General features: G+C 52.6%; 1 protein-coding gene across 2 annotated transcripts; it reads left to right on the forward strand.

Moving 5' to 3' along the window:
• Positions 1 to 1,876: 1,876 nt before the first annotated feature.
• Positions 1,877 to 26,370, forward strand: SEMA4B (semaphorin 4B). Of its 2 annotated transcripts, none has more exons than XM_083370933.1 (14): positions 1,877 to 1,976; positions 16,154 to 16,317; positions 16,745 to 16,807; positions 17,010 to 17,108; positions 17,952 to 18,063; positions 18,264 to 18,380; positions 20,047 to 20,195; positions 21,090 to 21,268; positions 21,608 to 21,758; positions 22,652 to 22,862; positions 23,222 to 23,337; positions 23,740 to 23,906; positions 24,139 to 24,218; positions 24,409 to 26,370. In XM_083370933.1, the coding sequence occupies exons 2-14, from the start codon at positions 16,189 to 16,191 to the stop codon at positions 25,182 to 25,184; spliced, it is 2,349 nt and encodes a 782-aa protein (XP_083227059.1). In that variant the 5' UTR covers positions 1,877 to 1,976; positions 16,154 to 16,188; the 3' UTR covers positions 25,185 to 26,370. The 2 variants fall into 2 exon arrangements, with proteins under 2 accessions (XP_083227059.1, XP_083227058.1); XM_083370932.1 differs by lacking the exon at positions 1,877 to 1,976 and adding an exon at positions 2,316 to 2,489.
• The last annotated feature ends 84 nt before the right edge of the window (positions 26,371 to 26,454 follow it).

Consider the following 26,454-nt stretch of genomic DNA (forward strand, 5'->3'; position numbering starts at 1 on the left):
CACCCTCTGGTGCCCACTTCCCAGCCAGTGCTTCCCACCCAGGACTTAGCTTCTCAGCTGGAAGGAATCCAGGGGGTCTTCCTCTGTAAGAAAGGGAACCCCCCCTCCATGAGGCCTGGAGGCCTCTTGACCCCTTGAGGGCAGAGGAGGGTCCAGAACTGGGGTCAAGGGCTACCCAGGCAGGGGGCAGACCCTGCTTTAAGTGGACATGTCAATCAAGTCTGCCCAACCTATGGACAGCCAGAGGTGCTGCCTGCCATCTGCACCCCGGGGAGGTTCCTAAGGGCTGGGAGGGCCGTCCTCAGGGCTGCCAGCCTAGTGGGGAGCCTGTTGGCCAGCTCCAGCAGCCGGGCCTCCTTCCTTCTTCTGCAAGGGATAAGTGGAGGTAGAAAGAAAAGGCAGCCCACCCTCAAAGTTTGTGAGGCAGACAGAGAGAGCAGGCAAGAGTCCTTCCTTTTTTTTTTTTGCCAAAGGCCAGGGTGACCCGCTGCCCAGCACCCTTTTGGCCCTTGCCCCCCTCCCCCATTCCAAGGGCTGGTATCAGCTTGGCTCACTGACCCCTCGAGGTTCCAGGGCCATCTTCCCAGGCTCCAGTTGCCATGGCTATTGCTGGGAACGTGTTGCTATGGAAACAGTGGGAGTGCTGCCTGCAGGGCTCCATCTGCCTCTGGAGCACAGGGAAGGGGATGGACGTAGGCCATCCTTCCAGCTGCCCACGGCTCGGCAGGGTCCTGGTCAGCCCCGCTTCCCAAAGCAGCAATGCCTGCCCAGGATCGAGTAGGTGGCTTGTAGCCCAACTCTGTCAGGTCCGAGCCAGTCAAGTGGGCAAGGATGCAGCTGCACTCCCAGGGGGTGACAGGAACCCCCCTTCCATAGAAGACCTGTACATTGTGTGGGTCATAAGGAGGCCTGAGAAGACAACTGGAGATCCCTCACATCCTGGACATAAACTGTGCCAACTCCTTCCCTTCAGCATGCTGCTCTAGAGCACTGCATGCTAAAACAACCAGACACAGGGAGGTTTTTTTCCCGTGTGCCATCACTCTGGCGAAGACTTAATCCCCACAGTTCTGTCTTAATAATAGCTATGTATACTTACCCATGTAGTATGGCTGTAATATTATTATTTTCCTTTATTATCTTCTTTACTCCCCTCTTTTATTGGTGATTATCATTATTCTGCGCTGCATCTGGAGACAAATTCCTTGTGTATCTATCTAATCACACTAGGTCAAATAAAATGTGCCATTCAATTTCTGGGTTGCAGCTGGGCACCAGCAGGCGGAGAGGCAGGCTTCCTCTGCAGGGCCTGGGCTGTCCAGCAGCCTCTCAACCGCACCGATGCCAGGATTCCAGGATTCCGACTCCCTTTTCAGCAGGAAGAAATCCGGAGAGCAGCTCCAGGAAGGGTCAGCCAGAGTTGCCGCTGCCCAGGCAGAGTCCGGGTCTCCTGGGAATTTCGCTGCGCCTGCAGGCGCAGCGAAATTCCCAGGAGACCCGGACTCTGCCTGGGCAGCGGCAACTCTGGCTGACCCTTCCTGGTCTTTGCCTGGCACCAGCGGGCATTAGATCCTGGGGGGGGGGAGGCTCCTCCCTGGCCAAGAGGAGCCAAAAGTGGAAGTCGCCTCCCTTGCCCAGGGAGAGGGGCTTGCAGCGAGGCCGTGGGGCCCGGGGCCCATCGCCGCCCCGTCCCCTGGCGGGGTTCCCGACAGCGCCCCCAGTGGCGTGTTTAGGTAGCGCGTCTGCCAAAGGAAGCAACCGGGCAACGCCTGATTGAATTCCCAACTCCGGCGACTCCGGCGCTGAAGAGATACGAGGCCGCTCCAGGGGAAAAAGGAAATCGTGGCTCAGCCCGGAAAACGAAGCAATAAGAAAGGGCCAAACTCGGCCCGTCCCGAAGAGGTCTTAGCGGGCGCCACCAGCGCTCGGCAGCTGCCTCTCTTTCGCCTCCCGCGGGTTCTGCCCGCGGTTCACGGGTGAGCGACTAGCGCAGCGTTTCCCAACCTTAGGAACTTGAAGATGCGTGGACTTCAACTCCCAGAATTCCCCAGCCAGCTATGCTGGCTGGGGAATTCTGGGAGTTGAAGTCCACGCATCTTCAAGTTCCTAAGGTTGGGAAACGCTGGACTAGCGGATCTCGAGGGGTCTCTCCCCCCGGCCCGGCCCAAGGCTGCCAGAGCGGGAGCGCCCTCGGAGGCGGGCAGGTGCGCGCCAGGTGCCGCCCGCCGCCGCCGCCCTCCCCGCAGGCACGCCGGGCGCGGCTCCGGCTCAGGTACGGGCCTGCCCGCCACGCCCCGGAGGCGGAGGCGCCGCCACGCCCGCCCGCCCAGCTGGGTCGGCCGCCGCCGCTGCCCCCCGCGCCCCGCACTCGCCGGGCCCTCGCGCCATGGGGCCGCCGCCGCTGCCGCCGCTGCTGCTGCTGCTGCTGGGGCCGCTGCTGCCCTCGGCCGCCCCCGGGGAGGCGGTGCCGCGCCTGAGCCTCGGCCACGGTAGGCGAGCCGCGGCCTCAACCGAGCCGGGGCGCAAAGGAAGGAAAGGGGGGTGGGTGGTCGTGCGGACTCGGCAGCCCTTGGGCGTTTGCAAGCCGGGCGCCGGGGACGGCGGGTTGGGCCCACCGGAGGCGAGGCTGGCAGCGCCGGCCCGGCCTTTTCCGCTTCTCGGGGCCTTGGGACCCCCTCTCCCCGCCCCCGGTTGGGCCCGCCCGCCCGCCGCTTGGGATGCGCAAAGGGTAGCGATGGGGCAAAAGGCCTGAGAGGACCCTGTTGGCCCCCGTTTCCATTCGGTGCCCCCACACACGTGTTAAGAAGCCTGAATTGGCCCAAGGCACCCCCTCCCCCCGTGTGGATTTCCACCCTCGTCCCCGTCCCACGACCAGACCGTCCCCAGCGTCCTTTTCCGCCACGGTGGCCACGCGTTCGCCACCGGACAGGCTGAGAAAGCGCGACTCGGGGGCTTCGTGCACGACACGCGACTCCCTCCTGGGCCGCCCCCCCCCCCGGCCCGCCTGGCGGGGAACTGCTCGGTCTTCCAGACCGGCCCGTCTCCGGCTAGAAGGGCCGGGCTGAAGAACGGCTTTGTCTCGCTTTAAAGCAAGGGTTTTCAAACTTGGCCCTTTTATGACTTGTGGACTTCAACTCCCAGAATTCCTCAGCCAGCTTTGCTGGCTGAGGAATTCTGGGTGTTGAAGTCCACAAGTCATAAAAGGGCCAAGTTTGAAGACCCCTGCTTTAAAGGGAAAGGAGAGCAAGAATCCTAGGGGATGGATGGGGTATTTGAGCATGCACAGAGGGTCTTTTTAATCGGCAGCCTAAATTGAGTGGATCTGTAACTACAAGAACAAGGCAAAAGAGGGTTGTTGGGGTTTGTTTTTTTGAGAAAAATAGCTAAAAATACAATGCTGTAGAGGACTTTTATCCCATGAAAAAAAGAGTATATAAAGTTGCCAGGTTTTTTTTCCCCTCATGAACTGGCACGAAATACTTTTCAACAAATCAATGGATATTGTTTTGTTCCAGAGGAACTCCATATTTCAGGCAGTAAATGTGTTTCCAGAAAGCCAAAAGTTAGAACAGGACTCTAATTCCACAGAAGCTCAGGGGCTGAACGGGACCCCAAAGAAGAAGTCTGCTTTTTCAGTTTTCCCAGAATGCTCAGTGGCAAGGACACGACACATTTCACTACTCAGCAAAGAAAGAGCAGCTTAGATTTGCTTTTGTCTTGTCCAGATCCTCATTTCTTGTGCCCAGGACCAAGAAGAACAAGCTATGAAGTGTTTACTTTAATGCGCTCCCTGAGTCATCGTGCACCAAAGTGCAACTAACAAAACCAGACTTGAAACAAAATGTTCTCCTGGAGGGGTTCTGACCTGCCAGTGGTTGGGATGGGACACCCTTAAATCCTGGGGCCCCAGGACGGGCAGGCTGCCTGTTTTCGAACTGAGGCTGGTGTTGAAGCTTGTTCCCCTCCAGGATGTGAGGGAGGGCGGAGCCAGTGGGAGTAAAAATGGCTAGCTTGTCTTTTGGGGATTGCAGCTTCAAGTGAGTGCTTGCCTGTGTCACACCGCAGACAATGTGCATGATCCAAGAAGAGCTCAGACACAATATTTATCGGTGAAAACAATTTGCTGCTTCTCTGAGGAATTCTGCACAGACACTCTGCACTTTCATGAGCTGCACTGTGTTGCCAACATTGCCTCGTTGCTAAAAGATGAGGACTGTCCCTGCCTGTAGCATTCGGGCAATTATACAGTCTAAGATTGGAAGGAACTTTACTTAATGTCAGCATTGGATCAGGAAACAGATTCCACAAGAAGATGAAAACTATACTTCTGGCCTATCGGACAGAGCAGGGGTAGGCAACCTCAGCTCTTTTATGACTCGTGGACTTCAACGCCCAGAATTCCTGAGCCAGCATGGCTCAGCTTGGAAACCTCTCCCCTTTCCCTCAGCACAGCTGGCTCAGGAATTCTGGGAGTTGAAGTCCACGAGTCATAAAAGAGCCAAGGTTGCCTACCTCTGGGATAGAGTAACAAACTTGCCAATAAGGGAGGCTGAATATTTGCTCCAAGACCGTCCTGGTTTCCCTCCTTAGAGGCTGCCTAGTCCAGCTCCTGGCCCAGGACAGGCATCCTTTACTGCAGCATCCTGGCTGCTCTTTAAATAGCTCTGGTGAAGGAGATTCCACCACTCCCAAGGCAGCTGATCCACTGTACAGCAACAGGTCCTCTTGTAAAGATGTTCTGATACTTGCTTGGTGGTTAGAAACTCCCCCCCCTCCCGGGTCTTATCCCACGTCTGGGAAACTGCCCCTCTTCTGTGTATTCCAGACACCTCCCTTTTTGCAGGCATCTGCTGAACTTCCCCTGGTGTGTCACTCTCCTTTTTGAAGGAGAGTTCTGGGGTGCCCAGTTGCTCAGGATTAACTAGGACACTAGGTTCCCTTCAAACATATTTCTGCCAAACCAGGTCTCCCCCTCGTCTATTTTCCCCTTTGCTCAGCTCCAAAGCAAGACTTACATTTCTCCTGTTCAATTCCATTCTATATGTTTCACCCGCTGCTCATCTGAATATGCTGTCTTTCGTTGGAAGGATTAGCCCCAGCCCCCTTCCAGCTTTCTGCAGACTTAATACAGAAATTCCTTGCTTAATGACTATTCATTCAGTGACCATTTGAAGTTACAAGGTGCTGTACAGGTGGTAGTGATCATCAGTCCTCAAAGTCTGTAGCAGCCCCAGGGTTTGTCAGCCAGCTATAAATCCACCTGGTGGTGATGTTGTCCATTCCGCCTCTTTCTAACTTACCAAGAAGTTGGTTTGTCAAATGTCTTACTGAAATCGAAATATACTATGTCAGTGGCATTTCATTGGTCTACTAATTTAATCACTTTATTGAAGAATGAAATAAGATTGGTTTGGCACGATCTGTTTTTAACAAGCACGTGCTGGCTACTAGTTGTGACTTTGTTTGCTTCTAGTTGTTTGCAGATCTATTTTTTGATTATCTTTTCCAGGATCTTCCCAGGTATTGATGTTAGACTGATTTGGTCTGTAGTTTCCTGAGTCCGTTTCCCCCCCTTTCTTGAAGATGGCAACCCCATCGGCCCTTTTCCCATCCTCAGGTACTTCCCCTGGTGCTGGAGGATTTTTGAAAGATGTGGTGCAATGGTTGTGAGATAACATCTGCCAGCTCCTTCAGAACTCTGGGATGTAATCTGTCAGGCCCCAGTGATTTACATTTGTCAAGGTCTTACCATTTTCTTGCTTATTTTAATTTTTGTTTCTAGTTTGTCTTTTGCAGTACAGTAGTTTTTTTGGTATGCTGGGCTGTAATTTCTTGTTCTGTGAAGACTGATGCAAAGCATGAGTTAAGCAGCTCTGCTTTCTCCCTGTTGCCTGTTATTTCCTTACCATCCTCTCTTTAGTGGACCTAGAGTTTCCTTGACTTTTTTCTTGTTATTAATATGTTGAAAGAAACTTTTTTTTTCTTGTCCTTGATTTCTGTTGCAAGTCTTTGTTCATTCTGAGCCTTTGCTTTCCTGACTTCATTTTTGCATGTTCTGGCTATCTGCTGATAATCAGCCTTAGTTTGACAGAAACATGTAATATTGCAAAGGGTACAAGACAGGGGTGTCCGTTGTCACCTTTGCTGTTTGTTTTAACATTGGAAATATTATTGATTAAAATACGAGATTAAAAATAAAATTAAGGGAATTAAAATAAGAGATCAAGATTATAGATTGAGAGCGTTTCTGGATTTAAGATAAACACGCAAAAAACTAAAATATTGTCTAAAAATATGACTATAGAACAAAAGGTTGTTTTAGAAGAGTTAACGGGATTTGAAATAGTTAAAAAAAATTAAATATTTGGGGGTATATCTTGCAGCTTCAAATGTAAAATTATACAAAAATAATTATGAATTGTTATGGTTAAAAATACAAAAAGAGCTAGATAGTTGGAAAAAATTACAATTATCCTTATTGGGAAGAATTGCAGCAGTAAAAATGAATGTTTTGCCAAAATTTTTATTTTTGTTCCAAATGATACCTGTACTTAAAAAAGACTCAAATTTGGAGGAATGGCAGAAAGGTATTAATAAATTTGTTTGGGCAGGGAAAAGACCACGAGTTAAATTTAAGATAATGCAGGACATACGTGAAAGAGGTGGTCTTAAAATGCCCAATTTTAAATTATATTATGAGGCTGCTGCTTTATCATCAATTAGTGATTGGTTTAATTTAACACAAGGGAGATTATTGAATCTTGAGGGTTATGATTTGTTATTTGGTTGGCATGCATATTTATTGTATGATAAGGTGGATAATGTTTTTAAGATACATATATTAAGGTATGCTCTGTTGCGAGTATGAAAAAATATTGATATAAGTTAAATTATAAAATACCAATTTGGGCAATATCTAAACATGCAATAGAAAATATAAATGTGGGATTTAAACATGATGTGATTACATACAAAGAAAATTTAAGGATAGAAAGGAATGTATGGCAATTAAAGCCATATAATATTTTAAAAGAAGAAGAGATTGTACAAACTTGGTTCCAGTATGGGCAGTTGCAAGCAAGATGGAAAGAAGATCAGAAAGTTGGTTTTTCGATAACTGATGGAAATTTGGTAAAACAAATTAGAGATCAAGGTCAAGCACATATAAAAAGGATATATAATGCACTGATAGAAATTGACTCAGAAACGGAACTTGAACCTTTTTTTGTACATGGCGGCAGAGGCCTAGCGCTAAAAGGTTTTATAAAACCCAGTTGAAGACCTAGGATTGGGGCAACGGCGCGCGTTTCCACAGAGAGGGCTCTGCGTGCCACCTGTGGCACCTGTGCCATAGGTTCGCCACCACGAGTCTAGGCTGTTCCTGAATATACTGTGATCCACTGGTTCGCTGCCCCCAACAGTCTCCCTTCGTTGCTGTTCAGCTGCCGGTTCGCCCTCAGTTGCCTCTTTTCCAGCATTGCTCTGCTTCCTTGGGCTCCTGAGCTGAGGCTGTCGTTCTCTGCTGCCAGCTGCCTCCGACTCCACGTGCAGCCAATCCTTCGCTGAGCTGCTGTTTTTCTCTCTACTCCAGTTACTTCTTTTCCTTTATTCTTTCTACCTTTCTTATCTAACTGTCTGCTCCTTTTTCCTCCCTTCCCCCCCTCTCTTTGTACCTTCCCACTTAGTTTAGTAACTTCTCTCCCCGTGATCTGATACTGCTTCCTACGCTGCCCCAAATGCCTGCCCAAAACAGCATAACCATCTAGGACTCCATTTCCTTCCGAAAGCCAGGTACAAAAGTCTGTTTTATTAAATTGTAGACCTCAATCGTGCCGCAGCATTTCAGTGATGCTGAAATACAGCACTTGCCCTTCTAGGTGTGCTCAGACCGACCTAGAATAGAGAGGATCTTGATCTTGATCTTGATCTTAATGCTGTACTTCCGTTGAAGCAGTCTGGGATTGTGCTTGCAGACTGAATCACGTTGTGTCATATTGTTGACTCATCTCCCATTTGTGATCCACCAAGATACTTAGATGCTTTTTGTAGGTCCTGCTATCTCCATTGTGGTCCCTTCGTAGATTTCCCATAAAATCCCCCAAGTTGTATTTTTTTCCCCCAACTGAGCATCCCAGATTCCTTCAGTCTGTTCTCATAGGCCGTGTCCTCAAGATGCTGTACCATCTCCATTGCCCTCTGCTGAAATCAAATACATCTATTACGGCCCTTGGCCAGCCAGACTCTACTGAAAGCAGGGCTGAAGATCCCTGTGGAATGAAGAACCAGCAAGTATGGGTAGCTCTCAACTTACAACCATTCTTTCAAGGACCGTTTGAGATTACAGCGGCACAGAAAAAAGTGATTTATGATTATTTTTCACACGACCGTAGCAGCATCGCCAGAGTCACCTGATCAGAATTTGGATGCTTGGCAACTGATTCATATTTATGACGGTTGCAGAGCCCTGGGGTCATGTGGTCCCCCTTTGCGACCTTCTGACAAGCAAAGGGAATGGGGAGGCCAACTGTGTTACTAACCTTACTAACAGTTCACTCATTAACTGTGGCAAGAAAGGTCATAAAATGGACAAAACTCACTTAGCAATTGTCTCGCTTGCAACAGAAATTTGGGGCTCAGTTACGGCCGTAAGACGAGGGCTACCTGTAGACCAGCTCTTCCTAATTTCTCTGGAGACCAGGAGAGGACTTGAGATTGCCTACGGGTGCTCCAGACAGCTGTTCCCCACTAGGAGACCACAAGACAGCGGCCTCCGGTGGGTTTAGAGTTCTGGGAGATGAAAGAGTAACCAGCTTGCTCAAAACACAGTGGCACCTTTGAAAGGTCACTGAGTTCGCACACTCCCTTTTCTAATCACTTTTGGAAATTGCTTGTTAACTTCTTTTCAGTCATTAGGAACTTTGGATTGTCCTATTTCACAGCTTTGGGTGAGTTTCCTTTAATCCTGAGCAGAAGGAGTTTTAAATACATGTTTATTTATTTTTTCTTTAAGACTCTTTCTCACAGCTGCCTGGCACTATTGATTCAGGTGCTCCTTATTCTCAGTAACCCCATGACCTTCTCACACTTATTGTTTGTTTCCAATCCGTGAACACCCCACCTTGTATATACACATAGCTAAGCTGAACACTTCTTGCTGCTAAAGGATGTCTTGTTCCTTTTAACCCAAGCATAGACAATTAGTTTTCCCAAGGGGCCGCATGAGAAGCTGGGACTCTTGTGGTACGTCACCGCTGCCCTTCCCCCTGTGCTGCCCTGTCAAACCCTCCCCCATCCTGCTCCTTGTCGTTGCTGCCACCCTGCCACCCTGCCCACAGCCAGGGTCGCCAATGCTGCAGGCTGCACAGGGAATGCTGAATGGCTGGACGTGGCCTCCAGGCTGTAAAACACCCAGGTCTGCCTTAACCTGATCTTCCAATGTTAGTTTACGATCTTGATATATTGTGCTGGGATTTGGCCAAGTGCCCCGATTTTGTGTACAGGTAGTCCTCAACTTACGACCAGTCGCTTAGTGACTGCTCAGAGTTAGGACCTACCTAAAAAAGAGGCTTAAGATCTGGATCCAATGCCCTCCCCCCACGGTCTCACATTAGCTCAAAGCTGCCTTGGACTGCTCCTGAGGGGCTGCTCGTTGGAAGAGCAAATGATGAACTCCAGGTCTTATTTTTTGGCAGTTCCCAACCTCCTTCCCTTTACCTGAAGAATTTCTGTCTGTGGAATGTTCCCTTCCTTATTCTGTAGCAGTGCAGCGCTAAAAAGCTTGTGAGCAACTTTCCCCGTTGGAAAACTAGATGTGCAGAGCATCGCTGGTCAGTGGATCCAGCCACCCTTGCTTGTGGAGGGACCTTTGTCTAAATGGCCCCAGTTATTCTCACAAAACACAGGTGTGCTTGTGCTCAACATCACGCAATCTGGCTCTAACCATCCAGTGTTGCTATTTTAGCGGGGGCGGGGACGGGGGGGGCCTTCTGGAATCTGGCTGCAGGTCTTTTTGATCTGGCTCCTGGTGCGAATCTTTGCCTCCTGGTTGAACCTGGTGTGGCTGCCAGGCAGGGGCTACCGGTGAAGGCCCCCGTTCGCGCTCTCTGCCCCTGTGGAAGATCAAACAATCATGGAAGCGGCTCCCATAGGAAGCTGGGGGAGAGATCTGTGCTGTGGGGATCTGGCCGGCAGTAGGGCACTCCCGGGATGGGGCTGTGCCACTCTCTTTGGAGTTCCCAAAACTGCCTGACTTGCCTGGTTTTTGCCACCCGTGCTGGGAGAGCTTCCGGCCTTGGCGTGCAAGCCCTCCCTGAAGCGCAGCAAGTTGGAGCCCGTCCAAGCCTGTCACCAAGCACAGACTTGCTGCAGACAGTCCCAACAGGTTCCACCACTGAGCAGGATTGGCGCAGAGCAGGTCCTCCAAGGTCACTGGGCAGGCTTCCCCTTCCAGGTGGGGCAGTGCCGAAGTCGCACTGGGTGGGGGCTTCAGCTAGGCTTCAGAGCCACCATGTTGCTGGAGGAATCCACCCTTCCCCCCTGTTATTTGGAATGCCAGGGAGTGATACCCACTCCTTGCCAGGAGGCCACGAGGCTCCACCTGGAGCAGAGGCACCATCCTGCAGCAGGTCGATCCGGCTCTGAAGAGCGTGAGAGTGCCAGCTGCCAGCCCAGCCCAGCCCCAGAGCTGCTGCTACTCGCCTCTGCTTGGCAGCTCGGCTGGCACACTTGCTCCGAGGCCGAGAGCACCCGGGGGCTTGAAGCGCTGGTCCAGGCGTCCCTTTTGCTGAATTAAGTGATGAGCCAGGCCACCTCAGTGGGGAGGAGAGTGCGGCAGGCCATGTAAGCCCTGCCTGAAGCCCACACCTGTTCTGCCCCGCAGGGCCCTGCAGTGGGGTGAGCAAGTGTTCGGGCAAGGGCTGCATTTGGCTCAGCGTGAGGAAATGCAAATAATATCTCAAACTAAAAACCGCAATTCTGGTCAGTTCACCTTAATCATTTTTACATTAGTTCAACTGCTCACAGAATTGGAGGTCATTCTTTTTGTCTCGTAATTCCAAAACATTCCAATATTTCCAGCTGGGGTAGTTTTCATTGGTAGCTGCTTCCTACAGAACTAAAGGAGCTCATCCGTGGGGGTCCGAAGGATGCTGGACTTTGCCTGGTGAGCCAGGACCGTCTTTTTCTCCTACTGCTCCTGGCACACGAGTGCGGGGCTGGGCTGGGGGAAGAAAAGAGACCTGACCCAATGATTAGGAGCTGTACTAAGAAGCAGCTGTCAGGAAGCAGTGGAGTCACTCCTCTGAGCGGCATTAGGATGGGCGAGGCTCCTGCGGGCACTTCTGGGCACGTCCCTGAAAGCGGAGGGCAGCAGCAGAGACCATACGGGACTTGAGGGTCGTCTGGAGGAGCCGGATGGAAGGGAGGCCGGATGGCTGTGTCCAGGGAGGCAAGCAGAAGGGAAGAAGGTCAGCAGCTACCATCCGTGGTCACAGCAAATATTGGGCAAAGGTTGCAGCTGCCTGGATCTCATTGAGCGGGAGAAAAAAGGCCCCAGGGGAGCCCTCCGTTGCAGGGAAGAGTTTACCTGAGGAGGTTGCAGGTTCGCCATCTGCAGAAGTCTAACCCTTTGCAGAGGGTTGGACTAGATGATCCTTGTGGTCCCTTCCAACCTTATAATTTACAGAGGCTTCGGGAGGGAAGAAAGAAAGCTCCGAGAGAGCTTGGGGTTTCTGACCAGCTCTTCTAATCCATCATTCAGGCAGATTTTTGGAAGGCGCTTTGCTTGATTTAAGCGATTGATTTTCTGTTTCACTGACAGAATAATCTCTCTCTACCTGGATTACTGCCCGGATCGCCCCTGCATTACAATGCACCTGAAGGGATTCCACAAGGCTACTGCTCCCCTGGGAGATCAGCAGTCCTATCACCAGAAACACACAGTGAACAATAAGAATTAAATCTAAATAAATAGTAACAGTTGGATGCCCAAACCTGGGGATGGTTTCTCCGCCACATATTGGGGAGGGGGGGAGGTAAGGGGGAAGGGCAAAAGTCTGTCGGGAAATCCGTCCATCCCTGCCCAATGAAAGGACGTGAGGCGGCATTGCAGCCTGGCCTCAGAGCGAAGGTGGGCTGTGGGGACGGGGGAAGAGTCCCGAGTGCTAAAGTCCAACTAAGGCACCCCCACAAATTGCTCTCCAGCCTCCCTTGGAGCCCTGCATGAAGGGGACCCCATCACTCCTGGGGTAACTAGGCGGGAGGCCTTGTGGGGGGTGACATCCTTGGGGTCTGCCCCAGAGCTCCCCCCTCCCTCTTCCATGTGAGCGTCCCCAGTGGAGGGAGGGGCCCTCATTGCATCTCAGGCTGTTATGCAGCCACGGGTTCAGCTGGAAGAAGGAAGGGGCCCGGAGATGTTTCTTCACTGGCTGATGGTAACGTTACTCATACTTGCTCAGATCTGGACTCCAGTTTGGCACAGCAAAATTAATTAAGTCTGCGAGGAGACTTGGGACTCCTTTAGCTCGGGTGTTCTGATGAAATGGGCAAGGATGAATTGGGAAGGCTGTCGGTGCCTTAGACCAGGGGGAGGCAATCTTGGCTCTTGGCCATCCATTTGCCTTGACTTGGCTTGCAGACCCAGAGCACCACCAGCATCGGGCGATCAGACCAAGACAGGAGCCCCTCCCCCCTTTTTTTGATGCCCTCAAGTCAGAGTTGCTCCCAGCTACAGCTTGGAGTAGACCATGCAGGTTTTTTTGGCAAGGTTTTTTGGAAGTGGCTTTCCCTTGCCTGTGCCATCCCAGATCTGAGAGATTGTGACTGGCCCAGCAGCTTTGAGCCTCAGGAGGGAGCAGGGCACAGGATCTGCCAGGTTCTAGCTAGCCTTTTTAACCACTAGCCTGGGGTAGGCAACCTCGGCTCTTTTATGACTCGTGGACTTAAGCTTCCAGAATTCCTGAGCCAGCATGGCTCTCCCTTTCCCCTCAGCATAGCTGGCTCAGGAATTCTGGGAGTTGAAGTCCACAAGTCTTAAAGTTACCAAGGTTGGAGACCCCTGATCTAGATGGAATCACAATGTCCTTTACCAAACTGGTTCATAAAGGGAATCTTAGACTTGCAACTCTGGCTGAGGTAGCAGCTGTGCCCTTGAGGGACTTTACACAGCATCTGGTGATATATCTGTTAAATTCCTCCTGGAACCAGATAGATAGACCAACAGACAGAATACTCATAATCATTTGTGTACCATTGACTTCTTCAGTTGGGCTGTTGCAATGTGCTAAGCATTGAAGGCTGCCCTTGAAGACAATTCAGAAGCTCCAACGGTCCAAAATGCAATGTCTCAGGTGTCATGGGTGCTTCTTGTTGTGCCCACATCACATTGTTGGCTAGCAATCAGTTCTGCGCGGGTTTCAGAGTGCTGTTTGTTGCTGTACAACAAACTTGCTGCTGTTTCAAGTGTTGAGGCACTTCTGGGTTCAGAGGATTAGCTGGTGACATCACTGTTGCCCAGGAGATGCCCGGTTGGAGGCTCATTTTGTGTCCCCATTAATGTGCCCACCAAAGTGGTATCTGTTTATCCACCTGTTTTTATCAATTTATCTACCTCTTTTGCACACTTTCGAATTGCTAGATGAGCAGGAACTGGAGTGAATGATGGGAGCTTACCCAACCACACAACAGCACTCGGGTTTCGAATGCAGCCTTGCAGATTTTCAACCCAGTGTTGTAACCACGTGAGCCACCACACTCCTCACTGTTTGTTTAAAGCCCAGGTTCAGGGCCTCGATATTTGTGGGACCACCTTCTGCTTAATGGATACTGTCAGCCAGGGTGGGTGCTCTCTGCATTCTTTCACGCAGGTGTTGCCATTTGTGAAATGGGAGGTGTCTTATGTGGCACTCCCCGTGCCTTTGGTTAGCATCTGTGCAGACACTGACCTTTCCCTTTTGGGGGTCAGAACCCCAGGCTCTAGGGTGACATTTCTTTTAAAATGTGAGTGGGTAATGATGATGATGATGTTAGAAGGGACCTTGGAGGTCATCTAGTCCAACCCCCTGCTCAGGCAGGAAACCCTATACCATTTCAGCAAATGGTTGTCCAGTCTCTTCTTAAAAACTTCCAGTGTTGGAGCATTCACAGCTTCTGGAGGCAGGTTGTTCCGGTTAATTGTTCTAACTGTCAGGAAGTTTCTCCTTAGTTCTAGGTTGCTTCTCTCCTTGGTGAGTTTCCATCCATTGCGTCTTGTCCTGCCTTTGGGCACTTTGGAGAATAGCTTGACTCCGTCTTCTTTGTGGCAGCCCCTGAGATATTGGAACATTGCTATCATGTCCCCCTCGTCCTTCTCTTCATTAAACTGCACATACCCAATTCCAACAACCGTTCCCTATATGTTTTAGTTGATAAGGTTTTATTTCTGAATCTTAGACATATGTTTTATGGGTTTGTTTTTTGTGTGCTTTTTATTCTGTTGTTTCTAACCTGTGTTAGAGGAGTTTGTGATTGGAGCAGTCTAGAAATTTGATAAAATAAGTAACTAAGAAACTCACCCTGTCCTCAGTCTTCCCTTTTTGATGATAGTTTTTTTCAAGGATTAGGAGGGAAATTGGGTTATCTTGATCCAACGCAGTCAGAATCCAGACTTAGATATGAATGGAAGTGACTATTTGCACTTGTGGATTATCTCCAAGGGATCCTGAATGGAGAAAGTGCAGCAATCTTGTTTCTTTTGGGTTTCTCAGCAGCCTTTGATGCCATTGATCCAAAGGTTTAGGGACTCTGTTCAGCAATGCTTCAATGTTCTCTATCATTGTCTTTAGCATCTCTAGAACTGTTGGGAGAGGCCAATGGGCAGTTGATGTCCAATAGTATGTTTCTACTGTGGGCCAGGCAGGAGATGCCGTAGACAGCCTAACTTGCATCTGGTGGCTGAGAGGATCTGGATAGGAGGAAACAGCAAGGCAGAGTGGCTGCCTCTGCAGAAGCCAATTGGTTTTTCTAGTTGATTGATTGATGTGTGCCCTCATGGCAATGTCAGCTCTCATCATTCAGATCCATCTCCCTCCCCGCTTAATGTCATCTAGTAATGTTTGCTGCAGATAATGTGGTTTCTCAGCCAACAACATCTCAGCCTCCTCTGGGTGAGAAAGTACCAGCCAATCCATCTCTGCGCTCACCGTAAGGATCCCTTGTACTTTATCCACCAATCAGAAGAGTAACTTCTAATGCTTTTTATACCTGACTTCGGCTTTCTCATTACCTTTGTATTCTTCGCTCATTCTGTCAAATTTTCATCATGAACTATCAAATCAATTGTGCTTTTAGGCTTGCATTCTGTTCTTTGCCACACATAACATGTACCGTAATTGACGTGTTTAAACCATGTATTTGAACAGAGCATCTTAATTCACATCTGCTACATATGTCTCCTGTCTCTTAGCACCACAGACATGCAGTATATTTTTTAAAATTACATTAACGCACACCCTTCACCGTGTAGCATCTGTGTTGCTAACGTTGCTCTCTTCTCGTACTGAAAGAGGACTCTTTCCTGTGCTATGGCTGCCAACAGACCGGCCTGCACTGCCTGTCCTGGCTTGGGCCTAGCAAAGCTTTCCCAAAAGGCTTTTGGGGAAGGCAGGGAAAGCCTGGATCCATTGGCGGCCTCCCTTGCTGGTGGGTTGCAGGCAGCAGTTTTGCCTGCTAAAAGGGAGAGAGTCCGGGTAAGCCTTGGCATGGCTCAGTCGAGTGGCCACCGGCGTAGCCAGTTGTGCTCCAAGCGTGCTCAGAGGCAAACCAGGACATTTGTGACAAGCCCACCCTTGTTGCTGCTAGCCCACCGGTCGGGAGGCATCAAGGGAAGATGTTTCTAATTTGTGGGGAGGGGAAACTTAGGAAATAATAAAAGGGAGCGATCCTGAGATACTTAGCTTGCACACCTCTGAGTGTGATGCTCGATTTGATTTGCGCAGCAGCTTCTTGAACGGGTAAATCACAGTGGAAACAATGCTACCCACTGTTTGTTGGAAACAGGAACGTGGGTCCTGTAGCCTCTGCCACTATTGTCAGGCTAGATGCCCAAGAGGCTGCCTGGGGGGGCCCGACATCTATTCACGGTCATCTCTCCTCCTGCCTTCCATTTCTGCACCCCAAGATTCTCCCCGGAGGCGGCTGTGGAGTGACTTTCAGATGCCTGGAATCACCAACTATACCACAATGATGCTGAGCCCGGATGGCCGGGTCTTGTACGTTGGTGCCCGCGAGATGCTTCTTGCTCTGAACACCAGCGCCTTCTCGCCCGGGCCCCAGCACCAGCAGGTCAGTTCAGATGCCCTGGTCTCTTGGCTCTCCTTCCCTGCTTCAGAGGGGTAAAATAAAGGTCCTCTGGTGGGGGGGCGTTCCTAACTACCCTAGCAGCATCTAAGGCAGTCAGCCAGGCTTTGATCCTCACGCTGGTAGGAGCAGCCGTGCCATACTGGTAGAGGTGAGAACGCTCTTCCCTCCAGCCTCCAACTGTCTGCCATCTCATTACACAGCCACCACATTTGAAAAGCTGAGGGTGGCAGGGAGGATCTGGTTGTGGTTTTGCCTCCGGCAGTTGCCTGTATAAGTAAGAAGAGGTTGGGTCTGTGGCTGGCCCCGGGGCTGCTTCCTTCTTAGCGTGTGGACCTGGAACTGAGCAGGACAATTTGCCCATGACTGGCGTTGCCAGGTGAGTGATGGCAGCCTGCTTTCCTTCCCGTAGCTGATCTGGCACGCCGAGGAGGAAAAGAAACAGCAGTGCATCTTCAAGGGCAAGGACCCTCAGGTGGGTAATGCCAGTTTGGGGGGGGGGCGTAAACTCTGGCAAGAAGGGCAAGGCTGAATTCCGCTGGGAGTCTGGGACCCATCGGGGCGTTGCCTCTTCCTCCCGGGCAGCCAGAACAGCCCAGACCCAGCAGGAGCTTCTTCCTGTGGCCAGCTGGTGCTGAGCGCAGCCTTCTCCTCTCCCTCCCTCCCTCCCTCCGCAGAGAGACTGCCACAACTACATCAAGGTCCTGCTGCAGCTGAACGAGACCCACCTGTACACCTGTGGGACCAGTGCCTTCAGCCCCACCTGCACCTACATTGTAAGGACCATCCCAGCCCCCCCCCCCCAGGCCCACATTTTTCTCCTTTGGCTTAGCAAGGCATACTATCTTGAGGCCACCCCTGCTTGCAGATGGTTGGATGTTTTGTGGAGCAGAACAATAAGACTAACTTTATTTAAATCAGAGCTGGGTTCCTAGTTATGTTTGTCGTGCCTAGCGTGCATTAACCCACTCAAGAGTCCTGAAATGTTGCATCCCTTTAATCTAGCTTAAAATTAATGACCTTCCGAACGAGGCCTGTTTTAGTCCCAGGCTGAAGTGAGTCCTTGGTGGGGGTTTTCACAGCTGCCCTGGACAGCTGTTGGGAACCACCCAGCCTGGCAGGGGTCAAGTACAGAGCTAGACTGGAGTCACCGCGCTCAGCTGCGAAAGGACCCAAACCGGCCCTCCCTGAATTCCTTGGAGCCTTATTGAGTGGTTCCACAGAGAAGGCTGCCAGACTGGGGTGATTCCTGTATTGTAGGCAGAACATGTGTGGTTGGTTGTGCCTGAGAACAGCCTTGTGCAGGATCGAGCCCTCTTCCTCCCAACTGGCGGGAAGATCCAGCCTGAGGCCACATTCTGGACAGCCCCCCTTGCCCGCTATGGGGCTGGGCGGGCAGAACTTCTGAGTTTGCCTGGCTATGCAGCCTCCTCGTGTGAGCTCCCTGTTAGAATTTGCATCCAGGCTCTTTCCCGGGAGGGAAATTGCACGGAAGATCGTTTGCAGCACTGAGCCTTGCAGCAGAGGGGAGAGATAGAGCCGGCCAGCTCAGCCGGGTGGGGCTTGTGGGTCTGCCCTTCCTTGCTGGGGACTCACCGAAGTTGCCCTCCCCCTTGCAGAGCCTGCCAGCCTTCCAGCTGCAGCGAGACCCTTCTGGGCAGCTCTTGCTGGAGGACGGGAAGGGACGCTGCCCCTTTGACCCAGAGTACAGATCTACAGCCATCACGGTCGGTAAGGAGCTTTGGTGGTTTCAAAGAGGCTGCCCTGGGCGCCTTTTTGAGGGAGGGGGGCTGCTGCCTGCAAGGAAGATGATCTTCCCTGGGCTCATTGGACAATACAGGGGTGGTCTTCTCTCCGTTCCCTTGGCGAGGGAGTCCAGGTGGTGCAGGCAGAAAGCTTCTCATGGCCCTGTAATGGCTGCTTTCTCTCAGATGGTGAACTGTATACGGGTACCGTAAGCAAGTTTCAGGGCAACGAGCCCACCATCTTTCGTAGCCTCGGCAGCCGCCCGCCCATCAAGACAGAAAGTTCCCTCAACTGGATGCAAGGTGTGTGATGAATGGATGGGAGGAGGAGGAGGAGGAGGGTGGTGATGGGGGCATGTGGGGGGGGCGTGGGCTCCCTTTTCCACATATGTTCCTCTGTTGTTTTGGCCAGGTAGCTAATGCCAGAGACGTCACTTTGCAGAAACTGCTTGTGCATATTAGGGGGAAAAATTGCTGGAAATTGTACAGTTTAGACATTTCCAAGTCTCTGTTTTTGGTGGGAAACTCGCAACATTTTGAACCCCCAGGGAGGGACCGTGCTTGGATCCTTTCGTAGCCTTGTAGGCATTCAGTGCCATCATTTCAGAAATTCCTCACTCTAAATTGGTTCAGCTCACATTGCCTGTTCATACTTGCAGGTGGACTATCAGCTTTTTGAGAGAGAGGAAGCAACAGGTGAAAGTAGGCAAAATCGCATCAAGCACCTGGACAGTTAGCAGATATGCCCCCGAGGACTGTGTGCTCTCTCTCCATTACTCTGTTATCTCTTTATATCAATGGCTGCATCTCTAAGGATCTCTCTGTTAATGCAGTGAGGTTTGCAGACGCAAAGTCATTTGAGACGGTGCTGAGTCTGCATATAGACGGGAAGTTGAACAACCGGCCTGTGGTGCAGCTGGAAGAATCTGCAGCTGAACATGCTTAAAACTCTAGAGATGAGAATAGGTTTTAGGAGAAGCCCTTCTGTTTTACCACCTGTTACTATGTTCGACAGCATCAGCAGTAGAGTTCTTCCAATTTTTGAGTTCTACAGGATTTGAAATGGACACCTGACATTAGAACCGCCATTTAAAGGGCACAACAAAGGATGTCCATTCAGTTCTGGAAATTCAAACTGCCCAAGGAGCTGCTGACACAGTTTCACAGAGGAATTATTGAGTCTGTCATTTGTGCTTCGGTAACTGTCTGGTTTGGTACAGCAACCACACAGGGCAGGTATAGATTCCAATGGGCAGTTAAGACTGCAGAAAGAATAACTGCAACCAACCTGCCTTCCGTTGAGGACCTGTGTATGCCACGAGCCAGGAATGGGGCTGAGGAAATGTCTATCGCCCTCACATCCTGGACATCAACCGTTTCAACTCTTCCCCTCGGGATGCCGCTATAGGGGGCTGCCTGCCAAAAGAACCAGACACAGGGACCTTCCCCCCCCTTGTGTCTGCTGAACACCTACCGTACTTCTGTCTTGTGTGTGTGTGTGTGTGTGTGTGTGTGTGTGTATTTACCCATGTAGTAAAGCTGTAGTTTTATTTCTCCATCTGATTATCTTTGCTTCCCCCTCTTTATCAGTGTTATTATCATTATTCTGTTGTTTTGCACGTACACTAGAGAGACTTCTGCACCAGGGCAAATCCCTCGTGTGTCTAATCACACTTGGCCAAATAAAGTATTCACGCAGATGAGTTCTTTCTAGGGGGGAGTTCTTCCCCAGAGGAACGGGAGAGAGAAGTGGGGAAGGCGGAGGTTCCAGCACTTTACCTACTTCTGCCAAGGGAGTGTGTGCCCAGAGACTGGCACCTGCGACTGCTCTGAAGGGCCCTCCCGGCACTGGCGGCAGCGATAGCAGCTTTGTCTGTGCAGCTCCCCTCCTCCCCCCCTTTTCTTCCTGGGGCCCTTAAAGGAAGTGGAGGAAACGAAGGGCCCGACCCGCCTTCTTTCTCTTGGGCAGAGCCGTTCTTCGTGGGCTCAGCCTTCCTGCGGGAGAGCAGCGCCCAGGAGGATGAAGATGGCAAGATCTACTTCTTCTTCAGTGAAGCCGGCAAGGAATTTGACTTCTTCGAAGACACTGTTGTGTCCCGCGTTGCACGTGTGTGCAAGGTGAGGGGCATGTGAGGGAGGGAGGGAGGAGCGAAATCTGCTTATGCCGCTTTTTGCCCTCCATCCCTGCAGTGCCAAGCTGCCTGTGGTATCCCGAGCCGGTTGGCAACCCTCTCCGTGCCAAAAGGCAGCCAGGACACTCCTTGGTCTCCCAGATGCTTCCAGGGAGAACTCGACTCTGGCATCCAGAGCAAAGTGCAGTCGGAGCGCCTCAAGCAGCTCTGGGCTTGCCCAGAATGGGCGTTTCTCCTAAAATCAGTGTGAGGTCAGCAGGCGGTCGATGGAAAGCCACCGTTGCTCCTCTTGCTAGGACTCCTTCAGGCTAGCAGGGAAGGGCAGCCCTGGAGGGGGACTAGAGAGGCTCCTGGCCTCGACCTGCCTGCTCTGCGTGGCGCCCATTTTACCTTCCTTTTCTGATGGGAGGGTCCCCTCAGAGAACCTGCTGTCTGCGAGTGATCTTGGGACCTCTCGGAGAACCTCTCCGTCCCTGCCCGGCGTGCTGAATGCTCTTTTCTGAAAAGGAGCAAATGGCTGTTTGGCACGAAAATCCGCCCTGCCTTTCTCTGCTAAGCGTTCTCAGAATCTGGCGTTCAGGCTGCATTGGGGCTCCTGGCAGCTGTCTCTCTGTCCTGCTCGTGGGTGCCAGAGCTTCCCATGGGCTCGACAGGCTCTGTTGAGGGAGGAAGATTTGCTGGGCTCACCTGGGCTGGGAGCCGAGGCTGGAGGGGCAGAGGGCAGTGGCTGAGGCGCCAGCCAGAGGTGATCTCTGTCCAAGGAGGCACAGAAGGTGGCTCTGCTGCCACTCAGCCGGGGGAATGGCAAGCTTTGGCAAACCTGCTTCCCTTTCTCCTCTTCCTGGCTTCCTCTTCCTCCTCCTCCTCCCCTCTTCCCCAGGATGACCTGGGTGGAGAGCGTGTGCTCCAGCGACGATGGACCACCTTCCTGAAGGCTCAGCTGCTATGTTCCCACCCAGAGGACGGCTTCCCCTTCAATGTGCTTCAGGACATGTTTGTGTTGACGTCAGCCGATCGCTGGCCAGAGACGGTCTTCTATGGGGTCTTTACCTCTCAGTGGTGAGCCTTGGGGGGACTGGCACCAAAGCACCCACAGAGGGTGGTGGACTAGGTCAGGGGTAGGCAACCTTGGCTCTTTTATGACTCGTGGACTTCAACTCCCAGAATTCCTGAACCAGCCATGCTGAGGGGAAAGGGAGAGGTTTCCAAGCTGAGCCATGCTGGCTCAGGAATTCTGGGAGTTGAAGTCCACCAGTCATCAAAGAGCCAAGGTTCCCCACCCCTGGTCTAGGTAAAGAGGCACATCATGACTAAGGCCCACCATGCAGGCGAATGGTGGAAATGGTGTTCTCCGGGCACCTCAAGGCCCACGCTGCCTCTCCTGCCCCTCTCTGCCAGGGATAGGAAAGGGCCTGGGACTGCAGCGGTGTGTGCCTTCTCCATCTCCGATGTGAAGGAAGCCTTTGATGGGCTCTACAAAGGGGTCAACCGGGAGACACAACAGTGGTACACAGATGTCCATCCTGTGCCAGAACCCCGGCCCGGAGCAGTAAGTGGCTTCTGCTGTCCTCTCTCTCTTATTCTCCTCCCTCCTCAGCCCTTTTGGTTAGATTACTACTGCAAACAACTGGTCCAAAATGTTGCATCTGCATGATTAAACAGGCTGCACAAGAAATGGGTTTTCCTTGTGAAAAAGAAGCTTCTAAGTTAAAATGTACTTCTGTAGCCCTTGGGACCAGATCGAAAGAGGAGGAACGCCCTCCCCAGCCTTCCGCCCTTCAGGGGGAGCCAGCTCAAAAGCCAGCGCTAGGAGGATGGTCCTGGGCCTTCTGAAATGCAAAGGAAACTGCAGCTTTCCTTAGCGTGTCTCCTTACCCACCGTCCAGATTACCGGTGCAGTAGATTTTTACTCTTCCCCGTCACGTTTTGGTAAACCAGCCATGTGCCCAGACAGTTGCCAACAGCAAGGGAGTCCGCTCTGGAATTCCCACATGCTGGTGCTGCTCTTTTTTTGTTTTTTGCAGTAGCTGTGCGAATGCTAGTCTTTGCCTGCATGTATTGGCAGAATAATTCTGTGAGCATCTACACATCTTAACAGCATGTTTTAAAAACAAAGAGTTGAGCTGCAAATTTTGTAAATTCCTGTGCTGCTCCTACCTTTTGTTTTGGGTTCAACTTCCAAACTTTACAGTCCCCAAGTTCCAGCCTTTTTTTTGGAGAAAAAGAAAGCAAACGTCCTTTCCAAGAAAGTCCCTGTTGGTTAAAACAGCTGAATGGTGGGAGCCTCGCAGAGCCTCGAGCCAAAGAAGAACTCCAAAGCCTCTTGGTTTTCTTCCCAGAGAAATCCAGAGGGGGGAGGGGCCCCCAGGGACGGGCGAGGGCTCTGCCCAAGATCCCCCAGCCCTCCGCCAGGACTCACGGGTGAACTCCTGCTCTTCCCAGTGCATCAACCACAAGACCCGGCAGATGAAAATCACCTCTTCGCTCCAGATGCCGGACCGGGTCCTGAACTACCTCAAGGACCACTTCCTAATGAACAGCCCGGTGCGGAGCCAGGCGCTCCTGGTGCAGTCCCGGTACCGGTACCGGCAGCTCAGTGTGCAGCGTGTGCAGAGTCTGCGGCAAACCTACGATGTCTTGTTTCTGGGCACAGGTGAGCAGGACTGGCAGAAAGGGGGGCAGAGAAGCCAGATTCACCTGTTCTGTTGCTGCGGCTGCCCTGGTGGTATTGCCACAGCTTCAGGCTGATCCACGTCGGCATATAAATGGCTTGGGTAGAGAACATGTGAGTTGGCAGTTACGGAACTTGAATAAATGTGTGTGTGTTTGTGTGTGTGTCAATGCCAAGCCAAGGAAAGATGGCAGAGGAGGTGATGCTAGACCCGAACCTGAACCCGGGTCGTTCCCATCTTCTTGGACCTCAGATGGTGGACCAGGCCTACCAGAAGTTAAAAAGACCCCCTCGCAGGCAGGGAGGGGGGGGCATCACTGGGCACCTCTTGTGTCTCGTAGACGATGGCCGCCTGCACAAGGCAGTGATCACGGGACAAGGAGTGCGGATCATTGAGGAAATCCAGCTGTTCCCTGCGGAGCAGCCTGTCCTGGAGCTGCTGCTGGACTCTACCCAGGCAAGAGCAGAGGTCAAGGGGAGACCGAGGGGGGGAACCCCTGGCCCCAGTTCTTTGCATGAGAGAAGCAGCTGGCTGGCCCGGCATCCGGGCTAGATGTCTGGTGGGCTTCTGAATCAGTACCACCCAGGCAGCAGCTGCCGCCGCCTCCTCCTTGCTCTCTTCTGCTTGGGGAGGATGCACTTCCGGGTCTTGCTTAGTTGGCAAGAGGCGGATGCCACTGGGTACAGGACAGAAGGGGGAGGGCTCTTCTAATGACAGTAGAGGTGTATTTCCTGATGCCAAGGCAATGCCCCCGCCCTTGGGAGGTGGCAGAGGAACTGTGGCACAGCCTCTTCCCGTGATCTTGGTTAAAAGTGCCCCACGGTGCTCCTGCTGGGGTGTCTCCTGTTCTCCCCACAGGGCCTGGTTTATGCTGCCTCGTACGATGCTCTGGCACAGGTGCCCGTTGCCAACTGCAGCCTGTATCGGAGCTGTGGAGAGTGTGTCCTGGCCGGAGATCCTTACTGTGCCTGGGGTGGAGGGGCCTGTCAGCTGCTCCTCCCAGGCCCTTGGCCACTCCAGCCAGTGTGAGTGCTTCCCAGATCTGGCCACAGGCTGGCTTCCAACCCCCAGCCCCCCCCCGCACCCCCCCAGGCCGTGCTGCCGGACCATTTGGTGTAACCGAACCATCCCCCTCCTTTCTCCCAGTCCCTTGCTGCTCGTCTTCTCACCCGTAGTGTACTTACAGGGGCACGTGGTCCTCGGGGGCACCCCTTCTGCTCCTCCTTTTTCCCAGGTCTCACCTATTTCTCCCTCCAGGACCTGGGTCCAGGACATCGAAGGGGCTGAGGCAAGCCAGCTTTGCCAGAGCAGCGGTGTGGAACTCAGCCGTTCAGCAGGTAACCTGCCGGGGTTGGGCTTTGAAAGCTGGGGGAAGGCGGGGAGCGGAACGGGGCCTCGACCCCTGGCTCCAAAGCCAGGGAGGATCTTGCAGGGATTGGTGTCTGCTGTGCTGGAGCCAAGTGAGCTGTTGAGAAGGCTGGTTCTGTGAAGGCCACAGCCAGGTCTGATGGGCGCTCTCTCCCCCAGGAGACCAACCCAAATGTCAGCAAGTGGTGCTCCAGCCCAACGTTGTGATGCCGTTGCCCTGCCCGCTGCTGTCCAACCTGGCTTCCCGGCACTGGGTGCACGACGGGGCTGCCCTCAGCTCCTCCTTCCTGGTGCTGCCCAAGGGAGAGCTGCTGCTGGTGGGGAGCCCGGCCGAGGGGGGGCACTACGAATGCTGGTCTCGGGAGGGCAGCTTCCAGCAGCTGATGGCCAGCTACTGTGTGAATGTGGAGCCAGGACTCTGGGCCAAGCTAGTGCCTCCCCAGGACCCCCTGAAGACCCTCAGCACCTCCAGGAGCATCTCGGGAGAGAACACCTCACTGCTGTTGGAGAGTAGGACCTACTGGGCCGAGTTCCTTGTGATGTGTGTGCTCTTCAGCATCGCCGTGATGCTGCTGGTCCTCTTCATGCTGCACAAGCACCAGGTCAGCCTGAAGGCCTGCCTCAAGCAGGGCCGATGCAGCTGGTCCCATCCCAGCACCTCGCAGGACAGAGAGGCCCCGCCCACCGAGAACATGCCTCCACTCAGTGGCCCGAACATGTCTGGTGCTCTGCAGGACCACAAGGGCTACCAGGCTCTGTGCGAGAGCCTCGTGGTGAGCACACCTGGGCACGAGTCCTTAGTCTGCCCACGCGTGGCTTTTCTGGAGTCCGATCGGCGACCCCTTAATATATCCAAGACTTTCGTGGAGGTGTTGGGTTCTGTCCAGCGTCCTCGGGTTCGCCTTGGCTCTGAGATCCAGGACTCAGTTGTGTGACCCTCCCCAAGAGGCGCCGTTCTGTGGGCTTGAAAGGAGCAGGGCGGAGTCTTCCGGCATCACCGTACTCGGGCAGAGGAGAACAGGCGGGAGGGCAGCCCTGCTCACTTGGGGACTAGGGCCGGGCCCTCAGGGTTGCTGCATGGCAGTTGGCAGTGACGCCACATGGTCTTGAGGGCCAGTCTCACGCTCTATGCCAGGGGTGTCAAACTGCGGGCCGGATGCGTCACGTGAAAGCCGTGCCCACCCCATTGCCGGCAATGGAGAGAAAGCTCCGATACGTCACACGATGTCACGTGACGTCGCGGGTTTGACATGTCTGCTCTACGCTGTGCTTCAGCTCGGGTGGCCCAATCCTTACAAGCACTGCCAGGATGGAACGGAATGGGACAACTGGCCAATGGGCTTCTCCGGTGTCTGCGGGCAGCTGGCTCCCATTTCTTTGGCCTGTGTGGGAGGGACCGTTGCTGGGAAGGTACCTTGCGTACCAAAGACCCTCCCGGAAGTCACCTGTGAAAGGAGATACTCTGGTGGAGCACCCCGTCTCCCTGAAGGGAGATGCGCTGATCTGACTTCTAATGAACCGTGCACGAGGGAGAAAAACGGGGGACTGTTTAGTATCAGAAAAACTCTTCTGTGTGATGTGGGTGCAAAACCAGAGACCTGGTCCAGGGGTGGTTAATAGATGATATCCACTGAGGAGCAGAAAGCGTCGGGGGAGCATCCTTCAGGGCCGTCCGCCAGAAGGGCTGCCGAAGGTCTCTGCTCAGGGCTGCTTCCCGACCAGACATACAACAGAATAATTGCCCCATTACTAAATGTCTGGGGTGGCCCAAAAGGGGGGAGCCATTTTCTTCCAGCAGATCTCTTCACTGGCAACAATCCCCTTTGGCCTGTACCACCAACTGGGGCAGCTGCTTCGGGAAGAGGCCAGGTCCCCACCCACCCAAGGTGTTAACCCTGGAAGGCCCAAGGCCTGCCCAAGAGGAGCCGCCAGGATTCCCGCAGGGAAAGAAGTTCCTTGCACCGTCCGAAGCAGGGATCTTTGTGGGCTGCTTTGGGCTCCCAAAGGGAAGTGGGCTTAGGACTGGGTGGGGTTCCCGCAGTCCTTCCCACCTACGTGAGAGGGTTGATTGGAGTGAAGTGTGTCAAAGTCCGGGAAGACAGCAAAGTTGTGTTTTTTTTTGTTCTTCACTCCTTCAGAGACTTAACTGAGCACCCTCTGCTGTGCTGGGAGCAATGCAGATGAGCTTGTTCTTTGGAAGGTGAA

The sequence above is a fragment of the Vipera ursinii genome (genome assembly GCF_947247035.1).
Source record: "Vipera ursinii genome assembly, chromosome: 11".
NCBI lineage: Eukaryota > Metazoa > Chordata > Lepidosauria > Squamata > Viperidae > Vipera > Vipera ursinii.

Bases quoted from the DNA above. Each gene is read 5' to 3' on its own strand.
- SEMA4B (XM_083370932.1), top strand. From the start codon at position 2,387: ATGGGGCCGCCGCCGCTGCCGCCGCTGCTGCTGCTGCTGCTGGGGCCG. The intron at 18,064-18,263 runs GTAAGGAGCTTT...GCTTTCTCTCAG, and splicing joins ATCTACAGCCATCACGGTCG to ATGGTGAACTGTATACGGGT. The intron at 20,196-21,089 runs GTGAGGGGCATG...CCTCTTCCCCAG, and splicing joins GCGTTGCACGTGTGTGCAAG to GATGACCTGGGTGGAGAGCG.